The sequence below is a fragment of the Dermacentor albipictus genome, chromosome 2, assembly GCF_038994185.2.
Source record: "Dermacentor albipictus isolate Rhodes 1998 colony chromosome 2, USDA_Dalb.pri_finalv2, whole genome shotgun sequence".
In the NCBI taxonomy this organism is placed as follows: Eukaryota; Metazoa; Arthropoda; class Arachnida; order Ixodida; family Ixodidae; genus Dermacentor; species Dermacentor albipictus.
The window spans coordinates 11,318,759-11,343,293 of record NC_091822.1 but is presented as its reverse complement, the minus strand read 5'-3'; the positions used below and the strand labels follow the sequence as shown (position 1 = coordinate 11,343,293).

At 48.3% G+C, this 24,535-nt stretch overlaps 1 protein-coding gene across 9 annotated transcripts in view; it reads right to left on the bottom strand.

Annotated features, from left to right (window-relative positions):
* The window catches only part of LOC135908840 (monocarboxylate transporter 12-like), a 277,154-nt gene that overhangs the window by 27,256 nt on the left and 225,363 nt on the right, over positions 1 to 24,535 (bottom strand). For 8 of the 9 annotated variants that reach the window (XM_070533456.1, XM_070533457.1, XM_070533460.1 and 5 more), the window contains one exon: positions 9,010 to 9,774. In XM_070533456.1, coding sequence (XP_070389557.1) covers positions 9,010 to 9,774 — 765 coding nt within the window. Of the gene's footprint in view, positions 1 to 7,272; positions 7,847 to 9,009; positions 9,775 to 24,535 lie in introns of those variants that run through there. The other variant, XM_070533458.1, reaches the window with a different exon arrangement.

Genomic DNA, 24,535 nt, shown 5'->3' with positions numbered 1-24,535 from the left:
CTCCTTACGTGAGGACGGGTGAAGGGAGCTTTCAGAGTATGCTTGCTTCCTCCATCGCTCCTTCGCTGTAAGGAGGCCTCACGTAAGGTTAGGAAGCGCTCGAAGGAAAGGAACGTTTCATTGTTTGGGCCTAAGCCTCTTTCCCATCTTTCTTTTTTGTTCTCGCAACCCGCGGGCTGCCAATCCAGCCAGAGCGCATACGTTTTTCTCGTGTTGCATCGACAACCGCGCGGCGCACTTGGATGCGCGTTCGTTTTTCTCTGGCCGACTGCCTTTTTACCTGGCAGAGTTTTGGACGCTTTCTGGCTAGCAGACGAGAAAAAGAAACAATGCATAGTCGCTCGCCGCCAGCATTGCGGGGACTCGACGGATTGCAACGCGTTCGCTTGTGTGCGCAAGGGAGAAAAGCGGGGAGGAAGCGCGCCGCCTTCTGTCGCACGCGATACATTTTGGGAGTGGAGGGAGGGGGGGCGCTGTGATCTGTGAATCTGTTGCTGCGCCAGCTGTTTATTTGCCTTGTTTGACGCATTATATATAGTGACTTTTTCTTAGGTACGTAGATTTATTGGTGACTTATACGTATATTTAAACATCTTGTTGCGAGGTTTTCTGTATATGCGCAGTGAACTTTGTTTCCAGTGCCAATTTTTGCCCTGTATCACGCTGTATATTCACATATGTATATTACATTGTATCTTCGCATTTCGAATGTACGAAGGCGAGTCAAATGAAAGTGAGACGACCCGCCCCGCGCAATAATGGTTCGGTTCATTATTTTCGAGGCATGCGCGTAGCACATACGCATCTCATTTACAAGTGACATGCAGAGGTGAGGTTAAATGTTCTTTAATGTTCTCATACACTGGGTTGAACAGGGTTACGTGACATAATGGACACTTCAAAAGTTGAACAGCTTGGTGTCGTGAGGTTTTTGACAAATGAAGATGTTTCCCAAAAAGAAATTATTCGCCGTATGGCTGCCGTATGCGTTGAACATTGCGTGTCATTGGCCACTGTGAAGCGTTGTAGCAAACTGTTCAAAGAAGCACATTAAAGTTACAAAGACGATCCGTGGCCGGGCCAAGGCCACCGTGCAATCATCCCCAACACAATTGAAAAGGCCGTGGTTGCTCAGTGGCTATGGTGTTGGGCTGCTGAGCACGAGGTCGTGGGATCGAATCCCGGTCACGGCGGCTGCATTTCGATGGAGGCGAAATGCGAAAACACCCGCGTACTTAGATTTAAGTGCACGTCAAAGAACCCCAGATGAGGGTGACGACATTTTGTCTGCAATTGTGACCGAGGATGACTCATGGTGCCGCTACTACTAGCCTGAAACACTACGGCAAAGCTTACAGGGGAAGCATTTGAATTCACCACTCCCAAGGAAAACAAAGGCCGTCATTTCTGCCGGAAAAGTGTTGACTTCTTTTTAGATCGTTAGGGGCCATTATTGATCGAATTTCTAAACCTGGAGAGACTCTAAATCGTTTCAGATATTGTGAAAGGTCGGATCGGCTGCGTGTCGCAATCAAGAACAAACGACGTGGAAAATTGAGCATTAGGAACTTGTTGCTTCACAACATTGCCCGTTCCTACGTCGCTGATGTGGTTAATAAGAAACTGGCAAAGTTCAAGTTGGAAACGTTGCAACATTCCTCGTGCAGCCGAGACCTGTTTCCTTGCGTCTTCCACATTTGGTAAAATTTGAAAAAACTGCTCAAGGGAACCAGATTCGTGTCGGGAGATGACGTGTAGTCATTTACCGATTTTTGAGGCAGCAACCCAAGGAGTTTTATGAGACGGGAATTGCGCGACTCGTTAGTAGGACAAGTGTCTAAATACTCATGGTGACTACTTTTAAATAAAGTAGCCCGTTTATCATATATTCGCATTGGCTCACTTTCATTTGACTCGCCCTCGTATATTTTGCAGAACTCCTGCTTTTTTACATGTGCTCTCTGTTGCGACTATAATTTCGGAGCAATTGCTCGCAATACACCAGCGGTGACAGCTGCTCCTGCGCAATACATTCTAACAAAGGACAGCGCCATGGAGATTTTCCCCTGGTCGTTGCATATGTACGAAAATGTAAACAAGGTTGTTGAATGCTATATATATATATATATATATATATATATATATATATATATATATATATATATATATATATATATATCCCTCGACTAATTCTGTAAGGAGGAGGCCGAGCGGCAAAGTGAGCCCCCACGAACTAAATTTCTGGCTACGCCACTGGGTGCGCCTGATCACTCTTGTTTAATAGTTTTTTGTCGCCGGGAACTCTTGAGCGCCCGAAAGTAGGGGGACAGGGTCGTTGTCGACGTTATTCACCCGACCTTGCCACGGCTATTCAATTATTACCTAGAAGCCGGCATTGACATCCATGCCTTGACACCATCGCAGCTCATCTGTCTGGTGAAAACTACCATTTAAATCGCCATGATTCCGTAAAACCATATGCATTCAATGAAAGAAATGTTTTTATTTTGATGTAACCCACTGTTCTTTATTTTTTTCATTTCTGAAAGTGTTCTCTGCCACCGTTCTGCCAATATGTAAAGGGGGCCAGGGACCACTCAAGCTGCCAATAAGCAGCTTTTACCTTGGCCCCCTCCATTTGCTTGTAAATTGGCACAAATAAAATGAAATGAAATGAAATGACCTCAGGGAGCGCGCCAACCCATTGCAAGTTCTCTGTGCTGCCTGCAAGGTGGCTCGGTTCTCGTTGATTACAGCTTGAGCAATACGCGCCGGTCCGTCTGAAGCGACTGCATGAGTTAGTGGTTATATTTTCTTCTGGAGTAGATGGTAGGTCCTGAAGGCACTCCAGGAGCCCGTCCATAGTTTTACGTGATCGTACTTGCACTTGCTTCAAGACTTCTGCGTGCAGCCCGCGCATTATTACTGCTACTACGGCAGAAGAAGGAAGCGTAGGCTCGACCAGCTTTAAAAGGCGGCGTTTTTCAAAGAAATACTCGACGAGGGAGCCCTGCTTGAATTTGAAATTAAGCGTGGCGTCCCACTGGGTTGCTTCGGAATGCCGACATGAATTTTTCCTTTCACTGGTTCCAAGAGTTGCCATCTTCTTCGATAATGTGCAGATCATGGCACTTCCATGCAGCACATCTTAAGTAACTACGCATGTTAGTAATCTTGTCCTCATTAGAGTGCCAGTTATTCTACCCAGCGGCATATTCATAGCATTCAAACCAACTTTCTGGACTTCAAGACATGCCGTCGAACGCATCGGGTCCTACAAATTTAGTTACCGGCTTCTCAGCGTTTAGAGAGCTTATAAGCGATCTCGCCAGTTGGTTTTGCTGGGCAATCTGTTGTTGCTGTAGCTGAAGAGCTTTCAAAACGAGGCTCATCTATTCCGTCGAAGATCATAATCCAGAGTCCTGTCGACGCAGTGGTTGAAGAACTAATTCGTCGAAGACCGCCAGACGCAAGTTCACTTTCACAGCACCCTTCCGATGCAGTTCAGCAGTGTCCACGGAAGCCTTCTTTAAAACGAGGTTCACGAGTTCTGCCGAGTTGAGTTCGCGAGGTAATTCCACCGCTGGTTCATCTTGAGCTTGGTATCTCGAAAAGATTGTCTCCTCTGCGGAGGTCTCCTCAAGGAAAATGTCACCCATATGTTGGAGTCGGTTGTCTGCTGCGCCAAAATAATGTAGCGTTACTATTTCAAGCACAATAGACGTAAAGCATTCCTGTGAAACTGGCGTCCATCTTGTCTACCTTTATTCTCACTTCATTCTCCTCTTCTCCTATACCCAGGTTCCTGCGCTTCTTCATCTTCCATTCGAAGGCTCATACCGCTTCAATGCAATGAGGAGATAATATAAAAGGATATAGGTGCAGGTACCACTAATGCATTAGCAGGACCCTTGAACGTGCTCATTCAATCTTACAAACCACTCATGTATTTAGTACTATCATTCGGAACCTATTGCCTAAACGTGATGAGTTGTGTTCTTTAATTGATGATTGTAGTGCTGATATCATAGCCCTAAGGAAAAATGGCTGTCTGTTAACGTACTTGATTGCGAGCTTTCGAAATGCCAGAAAAAAATGCATTGTATTTCGACATGATAGATCTGAGCGATGTGGCGGCGGAGTGGTAATTGCGGTTAGTGATCGAAAGGATTGTTACCTAATTCGAATTACAACAGATTTAGAGATTGGGTGCTGCGGCATTGCCACAACATTTAAGAAACTAGTTGTCGCTGTGTCACCGACCGCCTGCGGCTTCAAACATTTTTTGTAACGGTCTCTTTGACTGTTTTAACCAGATTACTGTAAAATTTTGAGATGTGCCAGTCTTACTACTGGGAGATTTTAATTTCCCTAATATATTGTGCTCGCTAGCATGCCCTTACATTGTACTGGCGTCTTCAGAAACCGGCTGCATCGCGAATTGTGGCACCGATTTTTGGCGTTCCCAGTTAGTAAAGCCCCCAATTCGAGTTACCGCTGCATCATCTGTCCTTAATATTGCTCTAACGTCATCTTGTCCAAGGCCGAAGCGACCACAATATTATTCAAGTTTAATTGATGTTCCAAATGCCGCGTTCACGTGATAACTGTACACCTATGAGGGATTACAAGAAAGGAGACATTGAATCTATTAGCGAGTTGTCTTCCTTCTTAGATGAATTTCTTCTCAATTATATCGGCCGTACGGTTTAAAGCGATATGTTTTCATTTAAAAACAAGGTTCACGAGCTAACAGACGGGTTTATCCCTTTAAGAGATATTTTCTCGAGCAGCACAGTACCCTGGTACAGTAAGCAGCTTAACAGACGGGCAAATCACAAGAAAAGAGTGTATCGTGAAGCTAGGGCACATCAGACCATTCCAAGTTGGACGGCTTATAAGACATGGAATTCTAATTACAATGTAAAATCATGCCAATTCTACTTATTAAACGAAACACTTCCAGCAATGCTGAAAATTAACCCTAGACGGTTCCGAAACATGGTCTTAAGTAACTAGTCCAGAGATATATCATTAATAAACGCACAAGGTGAAGCTTCCACAAAGAGCAGATAGCATTACTATTCAATGAATGTTTCAGTAAACCATTCATGGCCGCCACCAACAATGCTAATTTACCTTTTTTTCCACTACAAATTTTCCCTTGATGAAACTAAGGTGTATGAGTGCTCAGGAATTCTGTCGTTCATCAAAAAACTTGAAAGCTCTTCTTGAGGTCATAGTGGTGGCAGTAAGCCTGTTTATGAAAATACAATAGCGCAAACTTCGATAATCTTGGAGTGCATAATTTCGCAATCAGTCCAAGATGGCTCTCTTCTGGATGAATAGGTAACAGGAAAGGTTATTCCTGTTCACAGATCCGCCTCAACACCTGATCCAAATGACTATCGTCCCATTTATCTCACGTCCATACCATGCAAAATTAGGGAGGATGTTATTTATTCACATCACGTAAATTTCTAGAAAGCAACAATTTATTCACACCCTCAAAGCATAGATTCCGTAAGTTCTTTTCGTGTGAAACTTAGTTACTAGCGTTCACTAACTATCTTAACGTGGCTCTTGATTCTGGGTCAATAACTGAGTGTATCTTTCTCGATTTCGTTAAAGCCTTTGATAAAGTCACTAACTCTCTTCTATTTAAACAAATTAAGTTAGCTAAATATTGATCGAAACGTACTTAGTGTAACTAACGCCTTGCTTAGCAACCTACTCAAATTGTGTCCGCTAATGGCTTTTGACTCTCCTGCAGTGTATGTACGCTCAGGTGTCCCGTCCTTGGTCCATTACTATTTCTGATATACATTAATAATCTTCCTAATTATATTTAATCTAAAATATGCCTTTTCGTCGGTGATTGTGGCATTTACCGGAAAATAAGATCCCACAACGACAGTGCACAAGTCCAAACTGATCTTGATACCATCTATAACTGGTGCCCAGCATGCAACATGAAAGTGAACGCGTCAAAACGCAAAATGATGCGCTTATCGCACCGTTTCACCACCTAACACACACTGCCTCATTGGTAACACGGTTCTTGATACTGTGATTTCATACAAATATTTATGAGTACATATCCCCTCGGATAGAACGTGGAAGTTACATTCACACTCAATCATCGCAAAAGATAACCGCAGTCTTACTTACATCGGACAAAATGTTTGCCTTGCTCCGATAGAATTTCAAAAATTACTCTACACAACTGCCATCCGCTTTGATTTCTAATATGCTTCCTCCGTATGGGAGCCTTGTGAAACGAAATTGAAGCCGTTCAAAATCTCTCAGCTAGATTCATTCATCGTAACTATAATTGTACAGCAAGTGTAACGGTCATGAAACCTTCACTTAATCTTCCATTGCTTATTAACCACCGTGAGATAACATGTCTCACTCTGTTCCATACAATATACTACCCCGTTCAAGCTCTTTGCTCTCTCCTCACTCCTACATTTACATCACGTCGCCTCGATCATGCACATAAAACATTTGTTCTCCACTGTAAAGCTATTACTTGTTCGAACTCATTTCATTCTCAAACTTGTAGACAATGGAATCAGCCGCCTCCTAATACTGTCATGAATATGCCATATTGTATATTGTGGGAATATTGTATGCTTAGTCTAACCTATAAAGGAGGCATGAGGATTCCGCGGGCTGTCTCTTGCGACGCCGTGCACTTCTGATATTTGTTTTATTTGCTTCTGCGGTGGCTTCTAAGATGTCGCTCAGAAAGATTGCTTGGACTGGAATCCTAGGGCCCTATAACATATAACTGTTCCAATACGTTTTTATTACAATCTCCTGACGTCAAATTTGCGTAACCGCCGACGCAAGCGTTGGGCGGTCAACCGCGGGGTTGTCTGAACAGACCAATCAAACGCTCTCCTCGTTCATAAGAGGTCACTTTTGTTTGCTTGAAAAACGAATAACATTGCCTACACTGAGTGGCTTGTCTAATCTAATTTGCTGACAAGAGGCGAGGAGCACTCTTAAGTGGAGAGGGATTCGATGTGGCCGAGCCACTGCAGTGAAACTCGATAACCGCATGATGTGGGAGGTGCTGGCGTCTGCTATTAGTCCGCTTTCTGTTGCTTAGCTTGAGGTGGCTGGTCGAAAACGGCGGCATAAAACGGAAGCTTAAGAATGATGCTAAAACGAATCCTCAGCAACGAAGAGTTGGCAGAACGAGGTCGTAAATGTGCCGAAAGCGCTCGAAAACGTGACACGGCCAGGAATTTTTTTTTATTATACGCAATTAAACCCATGCTCTCCGCCAGGTGCGAGTAGCCAGTGTCTGAGCGATCAGCGGCAGCCATCTGTTATTGCTTTCGGAACGGGTAGCCTGCGGCTATTCAGAAGAAAATTCAGTTGTGTTCGGCATATTAATGCATTGTTAACGCGTACATGTCACTTTGATGCGTGAGTTTTCGCGGTTTTGTGACGTCGCGTGACAGGCAGGTGAAGTGGGTGCAGCCCGAAAACTTTTGACCAATAGCCGAGGTCTAATGGTGAAAAGGCGTCGAATTAGAAATAAATATTTTACTTTTCTTTGGTCCATTTGTGCATAATCAATGTGTACACGTCATATCAGATGGCAAGCTATCGCGGTTTTCGTGACGTCGCGTGACAGAGAGGTGATGTGGGGGTGGTCCAAAAAAGTTTTTGACTGATCGCGGAGGGCTGATTGCAGAATTGGAATAGAAAAGTTTGGAATATTTTTACGTTATAGTGTCCCTATATATGCGAGGTTGTCCTGAATATTGGCGCCTCCAGTAGATGTCACGTGGGTATGACGACGCACAAGCTGGCAGGTGGGCAGAGACTGGAAAAAAAAATTATGGGGTTTTACGTGCCAAAACCACTTTCTGATTATGAGGCACGCCGTAGCGGAGGACTCCGGAAATTTTGACCACCTGGGGTTCTTTAACGTGCACCTAAATCGAAGTACATGGGTGTTTTTGCATTTCGCCCGCATCGAAATGCGGCCGCCGTGGCCGGGATTTGATCCCGTGACCTCGTGCTCAGCAGCCTAACACTATAGCCACTGAGCAACTACGGCGGCTCAGAGACTGGAAATACACCTTAAACACTTGACTAGCTACTTATTGGCGTCGGCGATAGCAAAACGTATGCTCGATGGTCGGGAAATAGAATGTCAGCATGTGTGATGTTAAACAGAGTGCTTGTGTTTTCATGTGACCGCTTTTATACGTATTTCATTGAATCCTTTAGATGCGCTTGCTATGGTGAGGATGTGCCGAAATATTCATTTAGCGTGGCCACAGCCTAGTACGTCGAAGCCACATTTCTGAAAAAACAACAACAACGAAGTGTTCAAGTCGTGTACATGTATTTAGGTACACGTTAAAGATACCGCAGGTGGTCAGCATTATTCCGAAGCTCTCCACTACAGCGTGCTTGTTAATCAGATCGCGATTTACGAACGCAATACTCGTAGATACAAGTGATTTTTAGAGTGTTTAAGAACAATGTGTTTTGTGATATCGCGAGGGCTTTGTCGTCTTATACAGCAGAAATGTGATAACGAAGGCGAACAGCTAGGGCGAGTCATCGTGGTTGTGAAACAGAAGTGTTGCTTGCAACTAGTTGAACGCGCCGAAGCTGCAGCGTGGGGGCAAGTGGGAATGATGCCTTCCACCTGGGCACGGGTGTCGGCGCTGCACGGGCGTCGAGAACGCCGTGAGCTTCCACGCACTGTGAATGAAACTCGCGTGACATTATTTGTGACTAACGCAGTCCGTGGTTCCTCGGTGGACAAGCGTTTTCTGAATGACAGCGAAATTTGCTTTCTCACTCCATAACCCTAATCAAGCTTCGTCAGTATAGCGGCGGAAGCAGGTTCTTTTGAATTTCGCCATTTCTCCGTTAGGGTATATAGCGACAGTTGTAGGAAATTTAGTAAAGGCTTACGTGGCCGGTTACAAAGCACTGTGGCGCCGCAGTTGGTGAAAGCGTATGACTTACCTATGACTGTCGGCTTGCCAAATGAGAACATCCCCGCTGAAGCGACGATGATACCGTACGACATTGACATCCGTTCCACTCCAAAGTAGCAGGCTACCGTAACGGGAATCACGATCATGCCAGCGCCAATTGTGCAGGCTGTGCCCACAGAAGCGGCGAAGATGAGCCCGTGCATGTACAAGAAGGGCAGCACGAGAAGTATTAAACCCTGGCCGGCGAAGACGATCACCATGAGAGCCTTGTTGGAGAGCAGCCCGCGGTCCACTGCGGCTGGAAGCAGGAGCCGCGCGAAGGCCTCCGGGATCGCTCCCATGGCGTACACCGTCACGGCTGTGGAAAGGGTAGCGCCTCGGTCCACGGCGAAGTCGATGAAAAGCGCAATGTAGCACTCGTAGCCGAAGCTCTGAACGATGAAGCTGTACATGAAGAGGTACAGAATGGGCGACCGGAAGACGCTCATCCCGTGACGCCACGTTCCGTGCTTGTCGTTCTCCGCGGAGGAGGCCGATCGCTCGGCGCCAGCGGACCACTCCGGGGTGCGAGGGAACAGGCTGAAGGCGAGTCCGTTCATCAGCACTCCCCCGAAGATCAAGAGGGTGCCGTGCAGGCCGTACTGGTCGTACAGGTACTCGAGCAGCTTCGGGAAGACGAACGCGGCCACGGTGGCGCCCAAGAAGTACACGCCTGTGGCCAGGCCCTTGTGCTTGACGAAGTGCTCGCTGATGATGGTCGGAGAGGCGACGAACACCATGCCCGCTCCGATAGCTGCGATGCCATTCGGAAATAAGAAGTTTTATTACGCACCATCCTGAGCAATATGAGCGGGAACACGCGCGGCACCGAGTTAGTGCGATACGCTGATGCGGAAAACAGACGGGAAAGGGGGCGCTCTTCCGCTAACTGTTTGCACTCCCACTGTGCCTGCCTTTTTCAAAGGCAGTAGCTGACGGCATTTCGCTGGCCGCCGACAGCCGATAATACCCCTTTTACACGGGCGACCTTAACCGCGGTTAACGTTACCTCGGTTATCGCTAAACCCTAGTTACATGGGCAGCTTAACCGCGGTTAAACTTAACCGTGGTTAACTCGCTCAAGCGTGGTTAACGCGAACCGTAGTCCGCCAGAGTTACACGGGCTATACCGATCACGGTTAATGGTCTCATGACGCGTTACGTGATCTCTTGCGTACAGGCTTCATTTTGAATAATTTTTCTTCGACATTTGATTACAGTGGTAAAAGATGTTCTTTTTCAGCAAAACAATTGTCATATTTGAGAGCTTTAACTGGTAAGACTGCGTTTTCCACGTGTAGGTTATATATTTTCGATGCTCCTGCCCCCAGTTGTGAGCATGCCTGGTGGGCAAAGAGCTATATAAAAAGTCAGAATTAAGGCTCACAAATGGGTAAATATATAAAAAAATAAGACCACTGAACGAAAAGGTAAAAAATGTTCTTAATGAACAAATGAATGTTTCAACTGACAAGCATTGGTTAAATAATTAAAGAGAGTACAACTTTAACCGAATGCACTTTCGAACTATATGCTTGCATGTTCAAAAAAGAATAGAAAAGGAAGAAGAGGCAGTGCGTTCAGGTGGTAATGTATGTACACTGCGATTTCACACTGCACAAATTATCACAAAAATGTACATGTTAAAAATACTGAAGTTATAAGTTTAAAAGCAGCGCCATCAAACTGGACAAGAAAGTGAGACGCACACAAACACACAGCGTTTGTGTGTGTCTCACTTGTCCAGTCTCATTGCGCTGTTCTTAAATTTTGAAATTTGTGCGTAGCTGTCATCTCTGCGTAGAGGCGCATGTATCGTCTACTTGAGCGCAGAGCGGCCAGGTTGTCTTCCCAAATGCGTATCCGTCTCTCAGTTGTCGCGTCAGGCCAAATGATACGCTGTTTGGAAGATATCTGGGAAGCGCCAGCGCTGCAGTCGGGCGAAGTACCATCCGCCATTTGGCGCGTTTCCGAAATGTCGGTTACACTAAACCGAGGTTGCCAAGCTCGGTTGGCGGTCAGCCGTGGTTAGCGGCCTAACCGCAGTTTCGCCTGCCGTGTAACCGCGCTAACCAAGACGGATATGTGTCGCAGTGACTTGTAGCTAGTCCATTTTTTTCTTCGGTTTTATATTTTGAGAGCGCAGCTTTTAGGCGCCCGTTTAGCGTGAAGCGCTTTCGTACGCGGGACCTACCTGATGTCGAGTCACGCGTTGCAGACTTCCCGGGGAATCGACGGTGCTTTTGCGCATCGCAACAGTGACTGGCCACGCTTCGGTGCACAAAGTTACCAATAACGGCAACATCAAACAGCTTCATCAATGTGCGCTGGCGGTGCGAAGTTCCGCACTTTGTATAAAAGGGACGCACGGTGGGAGTGCCAACGGTCACAGGAACAGCGTCCTCCTTTCCACTTCGACAGCGGCCGTGTGGCAGGGTTCGAGGCTACCTGACACGGGCTCCTGTGTTCCCGCTAATATTGCTCGCTATAGTATGTACAGTAATGCCATTACATTAACCTTAAGCTGAAAATCACAACAGTGCCGAGTCGTCGTTCGTGCCCCCAGGCCAACTGAAAGCTCTCGCGCGACGCGTATCCCCCGGTGTGCGAGCATTCTTCAAGAAGTTCACGTCACGGGGAAACTCTGCTCATTTAGGTATAACTACAAATTTTCACGTACGCACGCAGCATAGAAGGTTTTACAAGCATAACAGCTGGTAGAACATTCCTAACAATATTAGTGGCGAGAATTTGGAGTGGCGCCCTCTCGCGAGTGACGTCACGGCCAGGAATCCGGCTCGCTGGTTCCCTTTGTGTTGAAGGAGGTGTCAGCCTATATCGGCTGCCACGCCTGAACCACAGAATTGCTTCTTCAAAAGCGCGTGAGTCGAGAAAATTTGCGGATTGGATATGGCAAGCTATGTGGCGTTGAAGGGGTCTACTGGTTTCGCAATGCCTATATTCGCCGTGTCTGTCCATAAATATTGCGTAAAAAGAATGTCTGCAAATTTAACACGTGAAGTTGTGTACGATGCTTCGCTGAAAACTTTACATTCCCTTAGTACATAGCTATGAGAGATTGCGCTTTACGTGTGAGGAAAAGTTTGGTAATTGGTGTCAACATGTTATCTGTGTTAGAAAGACACTGCCCAGCGAAGCCGTCATCGTGTTTCTTATTGCTCTGGTGAGTTGTTCTATTCAACTGTAGCCACTTTATCAACGGGTAAAAGAATTATGCGTGCATTTCGTATAAAAAAATTTGCTGCTACCTTCACCGCTCTCTGAAACAGGTCTCCATAAAACGAATGGCACGTGGCTGCTAACACGACGCCGCGTCATGTAGACTATTTACATAGTTATTTCACAAATACCATAGTAGCAATCACCTGAAAGAAAACTTTCGTGGTTAAAATCGAGAGCCAATCAAGTGCAAGTGCTGAAATGTTTCGTAGCCTTTATCGACTATATGACACACCCCTCACGCAACGGTAGCAATCGACTGTCGTTAGGGCGAGGCACGCATTGTTCGCGAAACCCATCAGCTCAATAGGACTTCGAATTGCAACCATGAAGCAGTTTTTTATGGCGCCAATTGCAATGCCTAAAGTATACTCGAGGTACTACAGCGCAGCTTATACTGACACGTGTACTTATCTTTATCGGGCGACCACGTTTAGGCGCCTAACAAATGTTATAGCACAGCGCGGGACGCGCTTGCATGTATCCGAACTTTCTGGAAAGTTATCGATGCTTCTATCTGCTGTCTGTTGTCGCCGAACCTTGTGTTATCTGATTTCATCGTTTGACGCGAATGGTGTAGAACTTTGTAGAAGGCATGCGGGTCCCAACGTTTAGTCTGGAACATTCGATGACTGCTGTACAAAAGCCGACGCGCTTGACCCGCTGATCAGATTTTCGACGATCGCCGACTGTGTTCGCCGCTTTCGTTGTGCTATAAGTGTAGCCTGTTTTGTGGGCACAGGTTCGCCCAATAAAAGCTAGTTTTGTATTCCACCGTACTGCTTCTTTCTTCGCCGTCACTACCATGTGACATCTGGTGGAGGTGCTTTACGTCCATGTACCGGACGCCCCCGACAAGCCGTAATACAAGCCCGGACCGCAAAGGCAACACCAGCGCCGTCCCGGAACATCGAGCAAGCCGCCATCTTCAACAGCTGCCTCCGGAGCACGGACTTCTACCTGAGAAGACCAAGAAGATTGTGGACAAGGCAACCCCAATGGCAGCCCCAGCATCCCCCATCGTGCTGCAGCAGCCCAGGGAACTTCCGACGTTCCGCGGATCAACAATCGAGGACCCGGAAACCTGGCTCGAAACGTATGAGAGGGTCGCTAAGTTTAACAGTTGGGACAGCGACGACAAGCTGCGGCATGTCTATTTCGCATTGGAAGACGCCGCCAGGACGTGGTTCGAGAATCGGGAAGCCACCTTAACGACGTGGGACCTTTTCCGAAGCGGCTTCTTGCACATGTTTACAAGCGTCGTGCGAAAAGAGCGAGCCCAAGCTCTACTAGAAACCAGAGTGCAGCTGCCAAACGAGACGATCGCAATCTTCACGGAGGAGATGGCCTGTCTTTTCCGGCACGCCGACCCGGAAATGTCGGAGGAGAAAAAAGTTCGCTTCCTGATGCGCGGCGTCAAGCAAGACCTCTTTTCGCCGGACTTATTCGTAACCCACCGAAGACTGTGGCTGAGTTTTCTGCAGAGGCATCGACGATCGAGAAAACTCTGGAGATGCGCACCCGGCAATATAACCGCCAGGGGCACACGCCGCAGTATGCCATCCAAGGACTAGGTTCGGACGACCTTCAAGAGACCATCAGGGCCATTGTGCGCGAAGAACTGCGCAAGGTCCTGCTTTCGTCGCAGCCTCAAGTGGCCTCTATCGCCGACATCTTGAAGGAAGAGGTGCACCGATCCCTTGGAGTTCCTGAGGTGCAACCAGAACCACCGCAGCCGGAAGCAGTGACCTACGCCGCCGCCGTCGCCCGCCGTCAAGGCCCCCCTGCGCGACCGCGCCAAGGTCCTGCAACACCGCAATTCCGTCGTCCACCGCCGCCGCCGCCAGCGCGCCCACCCGTCGCCCAGCGCACCTATACGAGGCAGACGGACATTTGGCGAGCCCCCGACCACCGCCCGCTCTGCTATCACTGCGGAGAAGCCGGCCATGTGTACCGCCGATGCCCATACCGCGACCTGGGACTGAGAGGGTTCGCCGTCAACGCGCCGCGTCCACAGCTTGGCGAGCGCCCACGTGAAATCGCCGATTACCTAGCCGCCACTCAGCGGAACTCTCGACGACCATCCCGTTCACCGTCACCAGGCCGCTACCTGTCACCGCAGCGCCGACCGTACACTGGTCCAGCTCGGGGCCGCTCTGCGAGCCCATATCCGGAAAACTAAAAGCAGCAACCGATGGAGGTGCGGTTGCTGTTCGTCGAACTGACGAAGATCCTCCGCCGCCGACGAAGACGACGAAGAGACCATCTCGACGACATAACGACACGCCACCGTCCCGACGAAGTCTGGAAGCCAAAACTACACGGACGAAAGACGACTTGACGACGCGACGTTCCAACCTCAGTTCAACACGACGCAGCCGTTATCCAACGCCAAAACCTAACTGCAATGCCAGACAAAGAACAACCGACCTCGACGTGCTTCTCGACGGCCACGCAGTCACTGCCTTAGTCGACACAGGGGCCGATTACTCCGTAATGAGTGGACACATCGCCGCCCAGTTGAAGAAAGTTAAGACCACATGGGAAGGCCCTCAGATTCGCACCGCTGGAGAACACCTCATCACGCCGACTGGGATCTGCACGGCAAAAATAACCATTCATGACCGGACTTACCCTGCCACCTTCGTTATCCTCCAACAGTGTTCACGAGACGTCATTCTCGGTATGGACTTCCTGGACCAACACGGCGCAATCATCAACCTGAAGTCGAAGTCAGTAACGCTGTCGGAAGATAAAGCAATGCCGCCGGAGAGCCCTCGTAGTCACCACGCCTTGAGTGTGCTCGAAGATCAAGTGAGCGTCCCGCCTCGCTGCAGCATCGTTATTTCGGTTGCTGACAAACTTCAGCCAGGAGTTCAAGTGTTGCTGACAAACTTCAGCCAGGAGTTCAAGCACATCAACAAGGGCACGACGATCGCGTACATCGAGGAATTCTGGAAACAAGTAATGCGTTTGTCCTCTCGGATTCCGCCGCATCTACCCCGACGACCATGGTTCCCGAACCAGACTACGACATTAATCCAAATCTCCCTATGATTAAGCAACAGCAGCTCAGAAGTCTGCTCCGACGATACAAAGGCTGCTTTTCGACGTCATCGAGGATTCGACAAACACCAGTCGCCAAGCATCGCATAATCACCGAGGAATGCGCTCGCCCACTCCGTCAGAGCCCTTACCGAGTTTCGGCGCGAGAACGTCAAGCTATAAGAGAAAAAGCCGACGAAATGCTGCGCGACGACATCATCCAGCCGTCGAAAAGCCCGTGGGCATCCCCTGTTGTTCTGGTAAAGAAAAAGGACGGAACCCTACGTTTCTGCGTCGATTATCGTCGTCTGAACAAGATCACGAAGAAGGACGTATACCCCCTCCCACGGATAGACGACGCATTGGATCGGCTCTGCAACGCTAAATACTTCACGTCCATGGACCTAAAGTGTGGCTATTGGCAAATAGAAGTCTACGAAAGAGATCGCGAAAAGACCGCCTTCATCACCCCAGACGGCCTCTACGAGTTCAAGGTTATGCCATTCGGACTGTGCTCGGCGCCTGCAACGTTCCAGCGCGTGATGGACACGGTTTTAGCAGGATTGAAGTGGCAGACCTGTCTCGTATACTTGGATGACGTCGTCGTCTTCGCCGGAAATTTCGACGTTCACTTTAGGCGGCTGGCAACAGTACTAGAGGCCATCAGGTCATCAGGACTTACTCTGAAGCCGGAAAAGTGCCGCTTCGCTTACGAGGAGCTTCTATTTTTAGGCCACGTCATCAGCAAATCTGGAGTCCGCCCCGACCAGCAGAAGACAGCTGCCATAGCAAAGTTCCCACAGCACATCGACAAGAAGGCAGTGCGTAGATTTCTTGGCATGTGTGCCTACTACAGGCGATTTGTCAAGACCTTTTCACGCATCGCTGAGCCGCTGATGCAGCTAACTAAATGCGACGTCGAGTTCAAGTGGGAAACGCCGCAGGCCGAGGCATTTCAAGAACTCAAACTACGCATGCAGTCGCCGCCCGTACTTGCGCACTTCGACGATCACGCCGATACCGAAATCCACACTGACGCCAGTAGCCTAGGCCTCGGCGCCGTCCTGGTCCAGAGAAAAGATGGACATGAACACGTGATAGCTTACGCTAGCCGGTCGTTGTCAAAAGCGGAAGGCAATTATTCTACAACCGAAAAGGAACGCCGATTGCCTATCCCGCGCCCTCACTGACCCGCCGCCGCAAGATGACGAGGATGACGACGCCTTCCTTGGAATAATAAGCGCGGAAGACTTCGCCGAACAACAACGAGCGGACCCGGAACTTAAAGGCCTCGTCGATTATTTGGAAGGGCACACCGACGTTGTCCCCAGGGCATTTAAGCGCGGATTATCTTCCTTCACGCTTCAAGACAGTCTACTCGTGAAGAAGAACTTCTCGCCAGTCCGCGCCAATTACCTTCTTGTTGTCCCGTCAGGACTTCGTCCAGAAGTATTGCATGCCCTACATGACGATCCGACCGCTGGACCCCTCGGATTTTTCCGGACACTATCGAGGATACAAGAAAAGTATTATTGGCCGCGCCTGACCGCCGACGTCGCCCGTTATGTCAGAACATGCCGAGACTGTCAGCGACGCAAGACACCGCCGACAAGGCCAGCCGGATTACTACAGCCAATCGAGCCTCCTTGCCAACCATTCCAGCAGATCGGGATGGACTTGCTGGGACCCTTTCCGACGTCAATAACCGGAAATAAGTGGATCATCGTGGCGACGGACTACCTCACCCGCTTCGCTGAAACAAAAGCACTGCCGAAAGGTAGCGCAGCCGAAGTGGCGAAATTCTTTGTCGAAAACATCCTGCTGCGACATGGCGCCCCAGAAGTCCTCATCACCGACCGAGGAACGGCCTTTACAGCGGAGCTCACCCAAGCCATTCTGAAATACAGTCAGACAAGGCACAGGAGGACAACGGCTCACCACCCGCAGACGAATGGTCTTACGGAGCGGCTGAATAAGACCCTCGCCGACATGCTAGCAATGTACGTCGACGTCGAACACAAGACGTGGGACGCCGTCCTGCCGTACGTAACCTTTGCGTACAACACGGCGGTGCAGGAAACAACACAGATCACGCCGTTTAAGCTGGTTTACGGCAGGAACCCGACGACGACGCTTGACGCCATGCTGCCACACGTAACTGACGAAGAGAATGTTGACGTCGCTAGCTATCTCCAGCGCGCCGAAGAAGCCCGACTACTCGCCCGCCTACGGATCAAAAACCAGCAGCGTACGGACAGCCGACACTACAACCTCCGACGACGCTTCGTCGAGTACCAGCCCGGCGACCGTGTTTGGGTATGGACCCCGATACGCCGACGAGGACTCAGTGAGAAACTACTCCGACGCTATTTCGGACCCTACAAGGTCATCCGACGTATTGGCGCTCTGGACTATGAGGTCGTGCCAGACGGCATCTCGCATTCACAGCGGCGCCGCGCACGACCTGAAGTGGTCCACGTGGTGCGTCTTAAACCGTTTTACGGACGCTAACAAACTTCCCTTATTTTGTTGTTTTCATTGCTACGACTGCTTATTTGTTACTTTCGTTTGTTTGCAGCATCGGGTCGATGCTTTTTAAGAGGGGGGTAATGACACGTGTACTTATCTTTATCGGGCGACCACGTTTAGGCGCCTAACAAATGTTATCGCACAGCGCGGGACGCGCTTGCATGTATCCGAACTTTCTGGAAAGTTATCGATGCTTCTATCTGCTGTCTGTTGTCGCCGAACCTTGTGTTATCTGATTTCATCGCTTGACGCGAATGGTGTAGAACTTTGTAAAAGGCATGCGGGTCCCAACGTTTAGTCTGGAACATTCGATGATTGCTGTATAAAAGCCGACGCGCTTGACCCGCTGATCAGATTTGCGACGATCGCCGACTGTGTTCGCCGCTTTCGTTGTGCTATAAGTGTAGCCTGTTTTGTGGGCACAGGTTCGCCCAATAAAAGCTAGTTTTGTATTCCACCGTACTGCTTCTTTCTTCGCCGTCACTACCACGTGACAATACGCTGCTTAGAAAAGGAAAAATCAGGCACCTTCTGCCTCACCATGTCTCGATCCAGCGTTGTTTATTTATACAAACGGAGAACTATTCGCTTTGTCGCTATATAAAAGAGAACCTCGCAAACTTTAATTAGGAATACACCACAAGCATTACATATTGATTGATATTGAAAATCACTTGATTTTCGACCATCATCCGGGGAATTATGATATTTTCAATATATCCCACACTATTAATAATTGACGCTTCGGCTTCTTTCAGGCTGCGTCCATACGGTCTAAAAGGCATATTTACTAAAGAATTTGGGCCGAGAAGCCTATATATATATATATTTTGGTGCATTGATTTTTTGTATTCTGCTAATAGCTGCAAGCATCAATTAGCTTTACTTCCTATTACCGCCACATTAAACATTTGAAGAATCAAGAACCGCCTAATCTTGCGAAGCAGTTCAAGAAGCAAGTGGTGCTGGTAGAATCTAAACTGCAGTGTTAGTTAAGTCCCCGTGTTACTGCGGAGTGTTTCTGGGAAGAAATGCAAAAATTCGAAATTAGACCATGAACTACTCGTAGTGAGCAAACATGTTGTAGCGGATTAAAATGAAGGTAACCATTGTAGAAGTCATATATAGCCAGCGTTTGTGACATATTTGCTGCGCCGCGGCATGCATGGTGTCATAGCTGGACTCTTATATGCTATGTTTTTGTGGTTGTCGATCCGCGCATAAAAAAACCGCAATGGGCTGGTCTGCGCTCCTTCGGCTGGCACTGTAGCCTTACCGTTGAGAGCTGTATGGTCGTCTAAGGAATAAGCTCTTCAAATGAAGTTTCGCGAACGAGGCTGTCGTAAAAATGTATTTGCGACGACCGCCATAAGTATACAAGCAGAGGGAAAAACACCGCAGAAGGCGCCCGGACGCAGCTCGAACTGCAGCAGACGGCAGCCAGGCGTCCGTGCCCTGACGTCACCCGAGCTCACCCCTGTAGTTCCCTGACGTCACCCCTGTGGTTCGTTCTCGGGGCTAAAAGCAATATTGCTTACTGCGGAATAATGAAAAAAAAGAAGCCCGCGCGCTATAAAGGCCGGCACGGACGTACGTCGCTTCAAGCGCTTATCGGTCGTTTCACATTTCAGTGTACAGATATTGCCTTATTATTAAAAATCAACTGTTATTAACTCGTGCAACCTGTGCTCTGTGTTGCCATTTTACTGGGGTGTCCACTAGTGCTATCATATCTTACGTTCACTTCGTGTGTAAATTGTGGGTTTTCGTGGATAGACAAATATGACGAACCCCAGCTCGTTTCCGTGAAATTTCGAATAGTCTTTCATCATTAACAGAATATGGGTCATAATACCGTTTCCATGCTGTTTGGCGAATCTGCAGCGGAGCTCTACGTATCTCCTGTGGCACTGCAGAGTCAGTAAGCTTTGGTCAGCGTACCATCCCAAAGCGGTAGTCATAGCAGTTGAAGTACGCACGTATAGCAGCTTACACAGCTTAGTGAGCAAACGTTTTTGAACATCGAGGTGCCGACTGCAACAGAAAGCTCAATATTGGTGAAAAGCGCGTGATGACTTCCGTATAGCTGCGATAATCACGAAAGTTGGTTGACCGAAGGCGCCTTAGAAATACTATAGGCTTTGAGCACATTGCCACATTTCAGCTTAACTTCGACCCCTTGCGCAAAGTGGAATGCTTGCACAGATATCCTAAAACCTGCATATGTCTAACCGGAAGCATGTGGGTACTGTTTCGTAACTACAGACACAAATTGTTGGAATTCTTGTGTTAAAGAACTGAATTTAAGCGCAGACAGCAACATTTATTACTTTTCTTCCGAGTGAAACTACTATTATTCTTGTCTGTACATGTACAAGGAAAGTGCTTAGACCGCACTGAGCTACGTATGGGCGGCCTAAAGGTGCGAACTTGTAATCTCCGCACTCAACTGTGCTAGCAGCAGCGTGGCCTGTGATTGAACTCCTAAAGGCGGTTTGCCAATGACAATGCAGATATAGCAGTTTTATCAGAGGTTAGGTTTACGACCCCGATCGCTGCTGTTCCTCTTTCTAGTAATTTGAAACACGTCGCACGTGGCGTGCTTTACTTGGGTTAGCCCAAAAATTCTCTTTGTATTACATTTAATGATCTGGTTGGGTGCATATTCTCTCAAAAAATAGTTACTGCGACACAGCGACTTTTGTGCGTGGTTCTAAAGAAATACTGAAGAATAAAAAAGAATCGCCGATCCCACCACCATGTGGGAATCACTGTACGCGAAGATTTCATGAATCGTCAAAGCGAAATGTCGCATTACAGGAGGCGCGCTGCGGCTACGACTCTCAGCCACCGCGGTGGACTGACCACGTGGTCAGCAGCGTTGGCACGCGTTGAATCGCTAGACGACGGGCTCGACCTTGCAGTAACGCGCCACAGCGGCACATTACTGCGACAGACGGGCAGCGCAACCAATTCGACCCCATATTCTCTCGTTGCCGTCATCGAGAAGGTGCGCGCGCTCACTTTCGATGTGAAGTTGAACGAAATAGCCTCGCGTCGTTCGTATGTGGCAGTGAAGCGGCACGCCCATTGGCTGCGACACCACGAGCGCACCTCGACGGAGCATGGCGGACATTTGCCACTCGTACGAAGGGCGTAAGGGTCCTCTCATTTTTATATAGGCGAATTGTTTCTATGCGACGTGCCTAACACGCTGAATGCTGTTCCAAAGCGCTGGCTTGAAAATTCATAAACGCGTTTTACTCCCCCTTTTTGAGCGTGCATTGGTCGCTTGCACCTGGTATTTCTCTTGGCATAGTGCTAGGCCCTCATCAGAACACCTACTATTTCTTTATTGGAATAGTACATCAACTGAAAGCTCGAACAGACAGGCCGGTAGGGTGTGACTTCTCAATATTTGCACATGCTACCATTTGCAATATCTCATTGGCGAGCAAGCTATGGTATCTTCTGCAGGTCCTTAGTTGCTCTTAGCTCATTCCCATTCCATTTTTACAAATTCCGCACAGTCTTCTATGTGCTTGTATGACAGTTAGAATGCGAAAGAACAAGCAGAAGCAGCCTGTCTCGCAAGTTAGGTGAGAGAGTCCCCCATGATGTACGTGGACCGTCGTCGTGCATCAAAATGCCCTCAATTTCATCCAGGAGATCTTGTCAGAGTGCGCAACTCGACAAAGTCCGATCCTAAATACTCGGGACCATTTAAGATTTACCGTAGGGTAGGTAGCAATACATTCACGCTTGAATACGGCAAACGATGGAATGCATCCAAGCTTGTGAAATGCCCTGCACTACAAGATTTTCTTGGAAAATTCACTGAAAAGAGTCACTCCAGTGACTACCCGTACCTTGACGATTGTCTCCCACCTTTTCTTCCAGTTACTACTGGTACAGGGGATACATTACGTTTCTTGTAGCGCAATCGTGCAGTACGCGCATCATTACTACGGTGCTGACCACCATACGAATTTGTCTTTCATGCCAAAAAGCTTTTTTTTAACATTACACGTCCTTAGCATTGTTACGGGGGCACTATGGAGTGTAAAGTGCTTTTACGCACAATGCCCAATCCACTACAGCCTCAGAGACTGTCTCGAGTGAGGCTCAGGGCGAATGAGCCACCCATCAGTGCGGTCTCAGGGGGCACACAGATCTTTGTACTATGTACTTTTGTACTCCGTGAATTCTGTTTTTTTTTCATGTATGATCGGTGTGCAAGGCTGCAACTCATCGTCTTTCCAAGACGGGTGACTGCAAGTTCACAAAGAACTTCAAGTCTTCGACAGCTCATCCGTTCAACGCGTCTCGACGCAACGCCAAGATGGCGTCGACAGCCATCACCTACCTCGCCCGGGCGCGCAGGATGGCGGTTCCCGCCACCCTTCTCCCTCGATCCGGCGGCTTCAAGATGGCGCTCGGCGGCATGGTGGAAAGTCGCGACCTGGGGAGGCCGGCCATCATGGCGGGCGGCCCGAACCCCGCGAAGCCAGTCGAGACACTGCGGCCCATTGCTACCGATGTGGTTCACCTCACCACATCGCATCTGATCCAGGCCGTCCAGCCAGGCACGTTTCCTGCCGTGCGTGCGGAAAAGTAGGACATTTCACTTCAGTTTGCCGTTCGAGCAACCGAAAGCATCGACAGTCCCCTGCTAGTACGCAGCTTGTTTTCGCTGCATGCCAACAAGTGTCAGGAGTTCCAGCTGACCTAAGCGTCCAGTTTCCGCCTCTCCCGCACAACGCTCCCTCGGAGTTCGCCCAGCCGTACTCAGGACAATCGGGACTTGTAAAGGACTTCATCCACGACGTTCATCTTCGAGCTTCAATGCAACCAGTCTCGGCAAAACTGCGTCCTCAACCTCGGGTTCTCCGTGAGAAAGTTTGCGCTGCAAACGGTATTTCGCCCCTGGAAAACAAAGTTCAGTCACTTGTTGAGGCACCGCAGCCAACTGACAAGAAGTTGCTGCATTCATTTCTCGGTGTCACGCGATACTACGCTAACCTGATTCCCCAGTACGCTGAATTGGCAGAGCCGCTTAGGAAACTGCTAAAGCAAGGACAACCGTTTGTCTGGGATCAGGATACCGAGTATAGCTTCCAGACTATTAAGGAGGTAATTGCATGCGAATTCGGCTCTTACGCCAAAAGTGTTAAGACGTACGTGGACAGTCGTCGTGCATCAAAATGCCCTCAGTTTCGTCCAGGAGATCTTGTCCGAGTACGAAACTCGAGAAAGTCCGATCCTAAATACTCGGGACCATTTAAGATTTACCGTATACGGTAGGTCGCCATACTTTCACGCTTGAAAATGGCAAACGATGGAATACATCCAAACTTGTGAAATGCCCTGCACTACAGGATTTTCTTGGAAAATTCACTGCAAAGAGTCACTCCAGTGACTACCCGTCCCTTGACAATTGTCTCACACCTTTTCTTCCAGTTACTACTGGCATAGGGAAAGCATCACTTTTCTTGTAGCGTAATCGTGCAGTACGCGCATCATTACTACGGTGCTGACCGCCATACGAATTTGTCTTTTATGCCAAAAGGTTTTTTTAACATTACACGTCCTTAGCATTGTTACGGGGGGACTATGGAGTGTAAAGTGCTTTTACGCACAATGCCCAATCCACGACAGCCACAGATACTGTCTCGAGTCAGGCTCAGGACGGATGAGCCACCCACCAGTGCGGTCCCAGGGGCACACAGATGTTTGTACTATCTACTTTTGTACTTTGTGAATTTTTTTTTCATGTATTATCGGTGTGCAAGGCTGCATCTCATCGTCTTCCCAAGACGGGTACTGAAACTGCAGAACTGGAGTGCAATAGTTCATATTCAGTTGTCATGTTGTGCGTTTTTCCTAAATGGGGAAGCCAAACATATCATTTTCTATTGTGTAAAGAGGTTACCACTAATCATGTGTGTTACAGTGCTAGCATGTTTTCTTTGGCTCGTGACTTACTTTTGTTGCGAGGAGAGCGAGTAGAGCATTTTTCCTTTCAAGGGAGAGGTGATGTGGTATCCTGTGTTAGCTTCTGGTTTCGGTTTTGGGTCGTTTACGTCAGGGCGCCACTCAGCGCCAAACGCTGTAAGGTGCATCCTGTTTCCCCTCGCAGAAATAAAAGAGCATTCTTCGTCTGGTCCCCGACTGTAGCAGTCGGGCTCTTTCTTGCGGCGTTGCGCGCCCCGGCCGTTTAGGCCTCATGCCGTAAACCTTTCATCCGGCCGCCCCGTCGAAGCTACAACAATTAGCAAGCTTCTTCCTAAAGCAACTGGTTTCTAGATTCTTGATCCTATAAGGCACAACAAACCATTTTTTTTGCAAACAGTTATTCAAGTCCGACTGAGGAATGTCGTAACTAAAGTTTTGGTCTCGATGTGGGAGGGAGGATGCCACGCAGCGAGTAATTTTTTACTGATGTGGTCGCGGCGAGCTGTGTTTTTCTAAAGCTATTTTTTCCCATCAGTTATTTGTCTACTGCGCCACGCAGGCAGATAAGTTCGCATTTATCGCACATTATGTTTGTAGCAACATTGTGTCGATTATTATACCGTGAAGCGAAACGCTATATCTTATCCTTATATAGATATATAATTCTCTCTGGAGATACCAGCGAGAGTGAAAATATGTTCTTTTAAAGCTATATACTAATTATCTCATTAACTACATAATAAAAT